General features: G+C 42.0%; 1 protein-coding gene across 1 annotated transcript in view; it reads left to right on the top strand.

Annotated features, from left to right (window-relative positions):
• Window positions 1–12500, top strand: part of supt5h (SPT5 homolog, DSIF elongation factor subunit) — a gene marked incomplete at its 5' end in the record, with an annotated part of 27723 nt that overhangs the window by 9937 nt on the left and 5286 nt on the right. Inside the window, 7 exons of the mRNA XM_034076964.1 lie at window positions 4464–4589; window positions 7159–7243; window positions 8493–8510; window positions 8544–8651; window positions 10688–10790; window positions 11226–11353; window positions 11599–11707. Coding sequence (XP_033932855.1) covers window positions 4464–4589; window positions 7159–7243; window positions 8493–8510; window positions 8544–8651; window positions 10688–10790; window positions 11226–11353; window positions 11599–11707 — 677 coding nt within the window. The remainder of the gene's footprint in view (window positions 1–4463; window positions 4590–7158; window positions 7244–8492; window positions 8511–8543; window positions 8652–10687; window positions 10791–11225; window positions 11354–11598; window positions 11708–12500) is intronic.

Genomic DNA, 12500 nt, shown 5'->3' with positions numbered 1-12500 from the left:
CGATCCGATTCCGATCATTTGATTTTGACAATCTGCCGATACCGATTTTTCCCGATCCGATCTTTATGCAATGCATTAAGAGAAAAAAAAGGTAACAGATAACGGCTGGTCATCCAACGCGATGAATTCAGCTATCTTGGCTGTTGTTTTGGCCTTTTCTCTGTTCTGGGGCAGTTTCTCTTTCCTTTTAAAAGTCTCTGAAAGTGTCGGTTGTCTCAGTGCCGTTACCCGAGTGGCCGCTGTGTACTCGCCGTGTTGTTGTTGGTGTTCGTTTCTCAGGTGGCGTATTAGATTGGTCGTGTTGAACGTAGCTCTGTTCTTTCCACCACGCGGAACCTCTGCCTTGCAAACATTGCATCTGGCTGTTACACTGCCTTCGCTTTCAATTTCATAATACTTCCAAACTCCTGACATGTTCTCTGTCCCGACTCCCGAGTCACCAGCTGGACGTAGCCTCTCGTTAGCTTACTGCTACTATTAGACACTGCGCCCACTCTGTTGCTTTGAGAGAGATAAGCAACCAGGTCTGAAAACAAGCCCAAAAGAAGCAACACATACATGATGTTGTGTAATTTTAAACCAAAACTAAGTCCTCAGGATGACTTTAAGACGTGAACATGGTCATTTTTGTTTTGTAACATTAAATTAAAAAAAAATGTTTTATTAAAATAAAAAATAAATCCCGATCCCCGATTTTTTGAAAATCACGTGATCGGCTCCGATCCCCGATCACGTGATCGGGACATCTCTAATCGTTGACGAGACGAAAATGTAGTTTACTAAATAAAAACTATGCCAAAATCTCTCTTTACTTTCGTTTCGACGAGATATTATCAAAGATAACGTTACATCTCTGATAGTCAGCTTTTCTCCCAGCAGTTCCACTTCCGGTGCTGCTGCAGGGCAGCAGCTGTTTCTGTGCTGCGCGCAGCGGTACATTTGAATTACACCGGGCAGCGGCACAATATGAACTGTCAGGAAGACTCGGGTCTGACTCGTGGTCTGACTCGTGGTCTGACCCGTGGTCTAACTCGGGGTCTGACTCGTGGTCTGACTCGTGGTCTGACCCGTGGTCTGACTCGTGGTCTGACCCGTGGTCTGACTCGTGGTCTGACCCGTGGTCTGACCCGTGGTCTGACCCGTGGTCTGACCCGTGGTCTGACCCGTGGTCTGACCCGTGGTCTGACCCGTGGTCTGACCCGTGGTCTGACCCGTGGTCTGACTCGTGGTCTGACCCGTGGTCTGACTCGTGGTCTGACCCGTGGTCTGACCCGTGGTCTGACCCGTGGTCTGACTCGTGGTCTGACCCGTGGTCTGACCCGTGGTCTGACCCGTGGTCTGACCCGTGGTCTGACTCGTGGTCTGACTCGTGGTCTGACCCGTGGTCTGACCCGTGGTCTGACTCGTGGTCTGACTCGTGGTCTGACTCGTGGTCTGACTCGTGGTCTGACTCGTGGTCTGACTCGTGGTCTGACCCGTGGTCTGACCCGTGGTCTGAGCGAATGCATTGTTTCATCAGAAGGGAAGCAATGCGGCCAAAACACAGGTAAAACACCACAAACCTGACCAGATACTCTCTGCAAAGCTTCTCAATCATTCAACCTGTGTTTCATCAAATAAGGACAAGATATAATCCTATCTATTTATATACTAAAATGACAAATTATTGGTTTTGGCTAGTTTGACTGAAATGTTCTTCTCCGAAAAGAATCCCACCAGCCTCCTTCTCCCCTCCAACAGCGGGGTGTCCTTTTTCCCTTTCGTCATTTCAAGCGCTAAAAACTTTTTTTCCAAAGACGCCCCCCTGGCGGAAACGCTGGAGCAGGGTAGGGCTGCTCAACTAATCGTATTTTAATCGCGATTACGATTATGGCTTGCAACGATTACGAAAACAACGTAATGGAAATAAAACGATTATTTTTGTATTATTGTTGTTACTTTTCTTTTTTTTTATATATATATTTATTTATTTTGGTTTTTCAGTTGAATTATACTTAAAGTTCAGGGTAAAGTTCAGGTTACAGTTCAGTTTAAAGTTCAGGGTAATGTTCAGGTTAAACTTCAGGTTAAACTTCAGGGTAATGTTCAGGTTAAAGTTAAAGTTCAGGGTAAGGTTCAGGTCAAAGTTCAGGGTAAAGTTCAGGGTAAACTTCAGGTTAAACTTCAGGGTAATGTTCAGGTTAAAGTTCAGGGTAAGGTTCAGGTCAAAGTTCAGGGTAAAGTTCAGGTTAAACTTCAGGGTAATGTTCAGGTTAAAGTTAAAGTTCAGGGTAAGGTTCAGGGTAAAGTTCAGGGTAAAGTTCAGGGTAAAGTTCAGGTTAAACTTCAGGTTAAACTTCAGGGTAATGTTCAGGGTAAAGTTCAGGTTAAAGTTTAGGTTAAAGTTCAGGGTAAAGTTCAGGTTAATGTTCAGGCTAAAGTTCAGGTTAAACTTCAGGTTAAACTTCAGGTTAAACTTCAGGGTAAAGTTCGGGTTAAAGTTCGGGTTAAAGTTCGGGTTAAAGTTCAGGGTAAACTTCAGGGTAAACTTCAGGTTAAACTTCAGGTTAAAGTTCAGGGTAAACTTCAGGTTAAACTTCAGGTTAAACTTCAGGGTAATGTTCAGGTTAAAGTTAAAGTTCAGGGTAAAGTTCAGGTTAAAGTTCAGGTTAAAGTTCAGGGTAAAGTTCAGGTTAAAGTTCAGGGTAAACTTCAGGGTAAAGTTCAGGTTAAAGTTCAGGTTAAAGTTCAGGGTAAAGTTCAGGTTAAAGTTCAGGGTAAAGTTCAGGTTAATGTTCAGGGTAATGTTCAGGGTAAAGTTCAGGTTAAACTTCAGGGTAATGTTCAGGTTAAAGTTCAGGGTAAGGTTCAGGTCAAAGTTCAGGGTAAAGTTCAGGTTAAACTTCAGGTTAAACTTCAGGTTAAAGTTCAGGGAAAAGTTCAGGTTAATGTTCAGGCTAAAGTTCAGGTTAAAGTTCAGGTTAAAGTTCGGGGTAATGTTCGGGGTAATGTTCGGGTTAAAGTTCGGGTTAAAGTTCGGGTTAAAGTTCAGGTTAAAGTTCAGGTTAAAGTTCAGGGTAAAGTTCAGGGTAAAGTTCAGGTTACATTTCAGGTTAAACTTCAGGGTAATGTTCAGGTTAAAGTTAAAGTTCAGGGTAAAGTTCAGGGTAAAGTTCAGGGTAAAGTTCAGGTTAAAGTTCAGGGTAAAGTTCAGGTTAAAGTTCAGGGTAAAGTTCAGGGTAAAGTTCAGGGTAATGTTCAGGGTAATGTTCAGGTTAAAGTTCAGGTTAAAGTTCAGGGTAATGTTCAGGCTAAAGTTCAGGCTAAAGTTCAGGCTAAAGTTCAGGCTAAAGTTCAGGTTAATGTTCAGGCTAAAGTTCAGGCTAAAGTTCAGGGTAAAGTTCAGGTTAAAGTTCAGGGTAAAGTTCAGGTTAAAGTTCAGGCTAATGTTCAGGTTAAAGTTCAGGGTAAAGTTCAGGTTAAAGTTCAGGGTAATGTTCAGGTTAAAGTTCAGGGTAATGTTCAGGTTAAAGTTCAGGGTAATGTTCAGGGTAAAGTTCAGGGTAAAGTTCAGGTTAAAGTTCAGGCTAATGTTCAGGTTAAAGTTCAGGGTAATGTTCAGGTTAAAGTTCAGGTTAATGTTCAGGTTAAAGTTCAGGTTAAAGTTCAGGGTAAAGTTCAGGTTAATGTTCAGGTTAAAGTTCAGGTTAAAGTTCAGGGTAAAGTTCAGGTTAATGTTCAGGGTAAAGTTCAGGTTAAAGTTCAGGTTAAAGTTCAGGTTAAAGTTCAGGGTAAAGTTCAGGTTAATGTTCAGGGTAAAGTTCAGGTTAAAGTTCAGGTTAAAGTTCAGGTTAATGTTCAGGTTAAAGTTCAGGTTAAAGTTCAGGTTAAAGTTCAGGTTAATGTTCAGGGTAAAGTTCAGGTTAATGTTCAGGTTAAAGTTCAGGTTAAAGTTCAGGTTAATGTTCAGGTTAAAGTTCAGGTTAAAGTTCAGGTTAATGTTCAGGTTAAAGTTCAGGTTAATGTTCAGGTTAAAGTTCAGGTTAAAGTTCAGGTTAATGTTCAGGTTAATGTTCAGGTTAAAGTTCAGGTTAAAGTTCAGGGTAAAGTTCAGGGTAATGTTCAGGGTAAAGTTCAGGGTAAAGTTCAGGTTAATGTTCAGGGTAAAGTTCAGGGTAAAGTTCAGGGTAATGTTCAGGGTAAAGTTCAGGGTAAAGTTCAGGGTAATGTTCAGGGTAAAGTTCAGGGTAAAGTTCAGGGTAAAGTTCAGGGTAAAGTTCAGGGTAAAGTTCAGGGTAAAGTTCAGGGTAAAGTTAAAGTTCAGGGCAGCTCTTGAGTCGTATTGGTTGGTTTTGTGAAGCCCTTTGAATTGCCTGCTGTTGGATTGTGCTGGAAAATGTACTTGCCTACTTTTCTGCAGTTGTAGTTTGGTTTCCTCATGAAGTGTCTCAGCACCTAAGGTCTGTCTCGTGTTTCCTCCTCAGGGTCGCGAGGGGGAGATCCGTCATCTGTTCAGAGGGTTCGCCTTCCTCCACTGTAAGAAGCTGGTGGAGAACGGAGGCATGTTCGTCTGCAAGACCCGACACCTGGTGCTGGCCGGAGGGTCAAAGGTCAGTGAGACACAACCCAGGGCTGTTGGAGAGAGGGGGGGGGAAATGAGTCTTCGTGTCCCTTCTACATCAACATGTGTCCCCTCTTCTACATCAACATGTGTCCCCTCTTCTACATCAACATGTGTCCCCTCTTCTCCATGTCTCTTCTACATCAACATGTGTCCCCTCTTCTCCATGTCTCTTCTACATCAACATGTGTCCCCTCTTCTACATGTCTCTTCTACATCAACATGTGTCCCCTCTTCTTCATGTCTCTTCTACATCAACATGTGTCCCCTCTTCTACATGTCTCTTCTACATCAACATGTGTCCCCTCTTCTACATGTCTCTTCTACATCAACATGTGTCCCCTCTTCTTCATGTCTCTTCTACATCAACATGTGTCCCCTCTTCTACATGTCTCTTCTACATCAACATGTGTCCCCTCTTCTTCATGTCTCTTCTACATCAACATGTGTCCCCTCTTCTACATCAACATGTGTCCCCTCTTCTTCATGTCTCTTCTACATCAACACGTGTCCCCTCTTCTCCATGTCTCTTCTACATCAACATGTGTCCCCTCTTCTTCATGTCTCTTCTACATCAACATGTGTCCCCTCTTCTTCATGTCTCTTCTACATCAACATGTGTCCCCTCTTCTTCATGTCTCTTCTACATCAACATGTGTCCCCTCTTCTTCATGTCTCCTCTACATCAACATGTGTCCCCTCTTCTCCATGTCTCTTCTACATCAACATGTGTCCCCTCTTCTTCATGTCTCCTCTATATCAACATGTGTCCCCTCTTCTTCATGTCTCTTCTACATCAACATGTGTCCCCTCTTCTTCATGTCTCTTCTACATCAACATGTGTCCCCTCTTCTTCATGTCTCCTCTACATCAACATGTGTCCCCTCTTCTCCATGTCTCTTCTACATCAACATGTGTCCCCTCTTCTTCATGTCTCCTCTATATCAACATGTGTCCCCTCTTCTCCATGTCTCTTCTACATCAACATGTGTCCCCTCTTCTTCATGTCTCTTCTACATCAACATGTGTCCCCTCTTCTTCATGTGTCCTCTACATCAACATGTGTCCCCTCTTCTCCATGTCTCTTCGACATCAACATGTGTCCCCTCTCCTTCATGTCTCTTCTACATCAGCATGTGTCCCCTCTTCTACATCAACATGTGTCCCCTCTTCTTCATGTCTCTTCTACATCAACATGTGTCCCCTCTTCTTCAACATGTGTCCCCTCTTGAAACAGAGGGGATTATGGGTAATGCTGCAATGATCCGTTTGGTGTTTCAGCCAATCAGAGACAGGCTCTGGATATGTTGATGAAAGACAGGATGATAGGGGACCTCTAAACCCTGACATGAGTCGGGGGTTGTCCCCTCACTGTCCCCTCACTGTCCCCTCCGCTTCACGTCGATGGTTTCCTGAATGTGTTTTATATCAGGTCTGTGGTTAACACGAGCTGAAGAGATTTATACGTTTTGTTTCACGTCAGTAAACACCCCACTGGTGGCTTTAAAGATGGAGGATGCTAACACGTTCCTAAGTGAGACGATGTGTCTGCCTGCAGTGATTCAGTGCGGCTCTCACCACATGGGGTCCGGACGAAGGCATTCATAACGTTGGCAGCCGCCTTCATGACACAAGCTTTGTTGTTATATACACAACCCTGTCGTCAATACTAATCTGTAATTCCTGTTTACGTCCGCGGTGCCATCTTGTATACGGGCGTCATGTTCTCATTTATATAGCGCCACAGTACTCATACTTATCTCTCTAGAACCAACACCTGACGCATATATATTAGGGATGCCAGCGATTATTCCATTATTCGTTACAGTCTCCATCATCGAATATTATTTTTAAAAATCGATTTTATTTATATATATTTTTTTTATTATTTATGTATTTTTTTTTTTTCTGGCTTAGTTTCAACCAAAATATATATAAATATAAATATATGCTAATAATAGTAATAGTATTAATAATTGTAAATGGCCATTGGTCACACCACCAGTTTGTTTTACTGTAAACTTGGAGGAAGCCTGTGCAGAGCAGACTGCTGCTGCAGCTGCTACACACCGACCCCACCCCCCCTCTCCCTCACACCGCCCCCACCCCCCCTCTCCCTCTCACCCACACGTGCGACTAAAGATGAACAAAGCGGCAGGTAAAAAGGGTAATATCGATTATTATTCGCCAGGGCTGCCGAATAATCGATTTTGATCATGGTCAGTTTCTGGCAACCCTAATATATACACGTGCAGAGGAAGGAGAGCGTGTTCGTGCTTTTAGTCATTAATTTTTTAGTTTAGTCAATTTATTGAACATGTCAGAAACAAAACAAATATATAACAATAATATATATATATTCTCCTTTTTTTTCTTTTTTTTTCACTCAGATTAATAATTATAACAAAGTACCAAAAAAAATAAATAATAACAAACAAAAAAAAAAAAATAATAATAATTATTAATGGACGTACGGTGTTAATTAAACCCTCATGTGATGCTTCCTTCAATATACGTTTGAAATGACTTCCCTTCTGTCCTTCTGTGAACTCTTTCAGCCCCGAGACGTGACCAACTTCACGGTGGGAGGGTTCGCTCCCATGAGTCCTCGCATCACCAGCCCCATGCACCACGGGGGAGGAAGTGAGTACACTCCAATGCAGCAAAGCTGAATGTATTACAGCCCCAAGTCACAAGCAATGCCTCAAAGACAGCATACACACGTCAGAGCATAACAATTATAAAAACATTATACTTAAGCAGGCCCCCCCCTAGCTGAGATATAATGACCGTATATCACGGCCTGTCGTGAGCTATTGCTTTTATAATTAAACGGTTACCAAGTGTGGCAATATGAAAGAAAAACACGTGTTGTTCAATTAAGCAATCATACACGAAGCGCCTCGGTCCTGCCGCAGTACTGTCGTACCAATAATGACGTTCAAGAACGGCCTCTCGTGTATGATTGCGATTCTAACACACTAACACAAACTATCATTGTAATCAACAATATCGTAAAATAACTTCATAATGTGGCTAATTTGCTCACAAACCTACGCTTTCTGCTCGAGTTAATCTCCGTCAGAAAGTAGTTCCCATGGTAACGATAGCCGATCAATCAAACACTCCTGCTACTCCGCTTACAGTTATTGATATAATTATAGTAAATAATATATTATTAACCAATTTATTGAAAACAATGTATTGAAAACAATTCTTGAATTAGGCTATTTAAATATCTGAGTAATCACTGTGTGGGAATTGCGCAACAAATCAAATCAGGCGGTCCATGGTGCTGACACATGTTGGGTTCAGAATGAAGGTGGATGTTCATGCTGCCATTAAAAGTTCTTGAAACAGCTCTCCATGAACTCCATGCCCTGACTTTGTTGCCGTGGTGCCATGGTGTTCACGGGTAGGACTACGTTATAGGAAGAGCTTTCCTCCAGTGGCCGTTTCATGGCGTGTCCCGGACCGGCAGAAAGCTCCACATCTTTCTGTCTGTGTCCATGTCCAACCATTCATCAATACTGAGGCCCCCCAACAAATCAAAGTTAACTTTAAAATCTGACATTTTGTAGCTACCGATTTCCAACGAGAGACAATGTATAACAGTGTGTGTCGCTAAACGTTGCTATGGCAACCACACGATGTAGGCTCGTGGAAGTAGTTTCGGTAGGCTGGTGGCGTGTGTAGGCCACTGGATACTTTGTGATTAGGCACGTTCTATTTGATCGTTGTTTGATCGTGGAATCAAACACGCCTATTGACCAATCAGAGAGCTTGCTCAAACCTATGTCATAGAATTGGTTTTAAATGTCTGAGCGGCCGCCGCTGCTTACACTGATATCAATTCAAGGGTTTTTAATGAACTGTGTTTTTTGTTCTGCAGGTTCTCCACAGAGAGGAGGTGGAGGTGGAGGAGGAGGAGGTGGAGGTGGAGGAGGTGGGGGGGGAGGAGGAGGAGGAGGAGGAATGGGGCGGGGCCGAGGACGAAGAGACAACGATCTGATTGGTCAAACCGTCCGCATCTCGCAGGGTCCTTACAAAGGTGAGACACTGGAGACATTAAAGATTATTAAGCGGTTATTATTTTTAAAATTAAACTCCAGAGGTGGAAATGCATTTTTTAAAGATTATTTCTGGCATTTGTCAACATGTATCATACTTTATTTTGCAAACATTTAAACATTTAAAACTTTGCTACCACTTTACAATAAGACCACCCTTATAACGGATTCATAGAGGGTTGATAATTAGGTTGTAAACACTTTATTAATCATTAAGAACCATTTATAAACCAGTTCTAACATCAACACAGGCTCACTATTTAGCAAGAGGACTAAGCCTTATATTGACTACTTAGCGAGAATCAACTCAGTGAGCTACAGATACCAAGGATGCTGGCTGATGAAGGAGACAAAGTAATATAGGTAGCCAATATAAGGCTTGGCAGTGCAGATACATGTGGGCTCACTATTTGGCAAGATGACTAAGCCTTATATTGGCTACTTACAGTACAGATAAATGTGGGCTCACTATTTGGCAAGATGACTAAGCCTTATATTGGCTACTTACAGTACAGATAAATGTGGGCTCACTATTTGGCAAGATGACTAAGCCTTATATTGGCTACTTACAGTGCAGATACATGTGGGCTCACTATTTAGCAAGATGACTAAGCCTTATATTGGCTACTTACAGTACGGATAAATGTGGGCTCACTATTTGGCAAGATGACTAAGCCTTATATTGGCTACTTACAGTACGGATAAATGTGGGCTCACTATTTAGCAAGATGACTAAGCCTTATATTGGCTACTTACAGTGCAGATAAATGTGGGCTCACTATTTGGCAAGATGACTAAGCCTTATATTGGCTACTTACAGTACAGATACATGTGGGCTCACTATTTGGCAAGACGACTAAGCCTTATATTGGCTACTTACAGTGCAGATAAATGTGGGCTCACTATTTGGCAAGATGACTAAGCCTTATATTGGCTACTTACAGTACAGATACATGTGGGCTCACTATTTAGCAAGATGACTAAGCCTTATATTGGCTACTTACAGTGCAGATAAATGTGGGCTCACTATTTGGCAAGATGACTAAGCCTTATATTGGCTTCTTACAGTACAGATACATGTGGGCTCACTATTTGGCAAGATGACTAAGCCTTATATTGGCTACTTACAGTACAGATACATGTGGGCTCACTATTTAGCAAGATGACTAAGCCTTATATTGGCTACTTACAGTGCAGATAAATGTGGGCTCACTATTTGGCAAGATGACTAAGCCTTATATTGGCTACTTACAGTGCAGATACATGTGGGCTCACTATTTGGCAAGATGACTAAGCCTTATATTGGCTACTTATAGTGCAGATACATGTGGGCTCACTATTTGGCAAGATGACTAAGCCTTATATTGGCTACTTACAGTGCAGATACATGTGGGCTCACTATTTGGCAAGATGACTAAGCCTTATATTGGCTACTTACAGTGCAGATACATGTGGGCTCACTATTTAGCAAGATGACTAAGCCTTATATTGGCTACTTACAGTACAGATAAATGTGGGCTCACTATTTAGCAAGATGACTAAGCCTTATATTGGCTACTTACAGTACAGATACATGTGGGCTCACTATTTGGCAAGCAACCGGTCACAGTCGCTCACAGATTTATAAAGTGTTCACAACCTAATTAATTACAAACTATTCGTAAACTCTTTATCATGGTGGTCTTATTGTAAAGCGGTACCGAAACTTTCGGACAATTTGTTCAGACATTTTTCACACGTTTAAGACTTTTTGTATTCTCATTTCGGACACTTTTTTCTGTTTGTCATATTTTTCAAGTTTTTTTAAAACATTTATTTTTTGACAACTTTTGGAAAAAATCACCCTTTTTTCAGATATTCTTTCTGACATTTTCCCATTCACTCAGATAAATCAGATAATCAGATGAAGATTAATTGTTTGCATTTAGTGTCAAAAACATTTTCATTTTGTCCAAAATAAGTATTTAACTGTCCTAATTGTCTTTAAATGAATGATGCATTTTCCTACATTTCCCAGGATACATTGGGGTGGTGAAGGACGCCACAGAGTCCACGGCGCGTGTTGAGCTGCACTCGACCTGTCAGACCATCTCAGTGGATCGACAGCGCCTCACCACCATGTACGAAACATTATTATTATGTATTTATTTCAACAAGGACCATGCATACACATACATTGCGTGCCTATTGGTTGGAACACGATCCGTGTATCCATCACTTCCTGGTCTTCTCTAAAGAAGAGGGACCAATGGAAACGTTGTCATGTTGCCGTTGGTCACCATGGAAACATTCATTAGCTAACAATGACATTATTGTTCTATTAATATAAAGGGAGGTCAGGTACTCTTTAAAGCAGCTGCTAGCTATGGGTACTTTCTACTGAAGGACACTTCAAAGCCTCTTTACTTTCACTTGAGTAAATAAGTTTAGTCAGTACTTCTACTTTCACCAGAGTATTTTTAAACACGAGTATATGTACTTCTACTTGAGTGAAGGATGTGTGTGCTTTAACCGTCTCTCTAACCTCACATTGACCTCCATCCTCTCCACCTCAGGGGGGCTAAGAGGCACAGCGGGCAGACCTCGACTCACGGCCGCACCCCGATGTACGGTTCCCAGACTCCGATGTACGGGACGGGATCCAGAACGCCCATGTACGGCTCTCAGACGCCCGTACAGGAAGGTGAGAGGGGGAATAATTATCTTTATTTGACACAAAGTACTGGACATAAAATACACACTTTTCACACATACATGTACACATATCTAATATTTATATATGACCCAAATATGTATATATGTTCATCTTTAATTTGGTCTTTGTGTGTTTACATTAGCATTTCTATTTCTATACGTTTAAACCCTGTAGCTAAAAAGTTACTTATAATTCTCGTGAAATAAAACATATTTCTCACGTTGTTCCTCCAGCTGGAAGCCGCACGCCTCACTACGGCTCTCAAACCCCATTGCATGATGGGAGCAGGACGCCGGGCCAGAGCGGAGCCTGGGACCCCAGCAACCCCAACACACCCTCCAGGTAACACACACACACACACTCAGACACACACACATCACACGTGTGGTGCTCACATTTCCTAGGCATTTATAGCACTAGCTGTATTGATGCGTGGAGGGGCTCTTATTTTGAAAAACATGCATCACCTGGAGCCTCCTTTAAGGATACACTTACTCTATGGGGCTCTTATTTTGAAAAACATGCATCACCTGGAGCCTCCTTTAAGGATACACTTACTCTATGGGGCTCTTATTTTGAAAAACATGCATCAGCTGGAGCCCCCTTTAAGGATACACTTACTCTATGGACCTCTTATTTTGAAAAACATGCATCAGATGGAGCTTCCTTTAAGGATACACTTACTCTATGGACCTCTTATTTTGAAAAACATGCATCAGATGGAGCTTCCTTTAAGGATACACTTACTCTATGGGGCTCTTATTTTGAAAAACATGCATCAGCTGGAGCTTCCTTTAGGGATACACTTACTCTATGGGGCTCTTATTTTGAAAAACATGCATCACCTGGAGCTTCCTTTAAGGATACACTTACTCTATGGGGCTCTTATTTTGAAAAACATGCATCACCTGGAGCTTCCTTTAAGGATACACTTACTCTATGGGGCTCTTATTTTGAAAAACATGCATCACCTGGAGCCTCCTTTAAGGATACACTTACTCTATGGAGCTCTTATTTTGAAAAACATGCATCAGCTGGAGCCTCCTTTAAGGATACACTTACTCTATGGGGCTCTTATTTTGAAAAACATGCATCAGTTGGAGCCTCCTTTAAGGATACACTTACTCTATGGGGC

This window comes from Pseudochaenichthys georgianus, unplaced genomic scaffold (genome assembly GCF_902827115.2).
Source record: "Pseudochaenichthys georgianus unplaced genomic scaffold, fPseGeo1.2 scaffold_1156_arrow_ctg1, whole genome shotgun sequence".
NCBI classification, from domain to species: Eukaryota; Metazoa; Chordata; class Actinopteri; order Perciformes; family Channichthyidae; genus Pseudochaenichthys; species Pseudochaenichthys georgianus.
The sequence above is the reverse complement of the archived record's forward strand: the minus strand, read 5'-3'. Positions and strand labels throughout refer to the sequence as shown.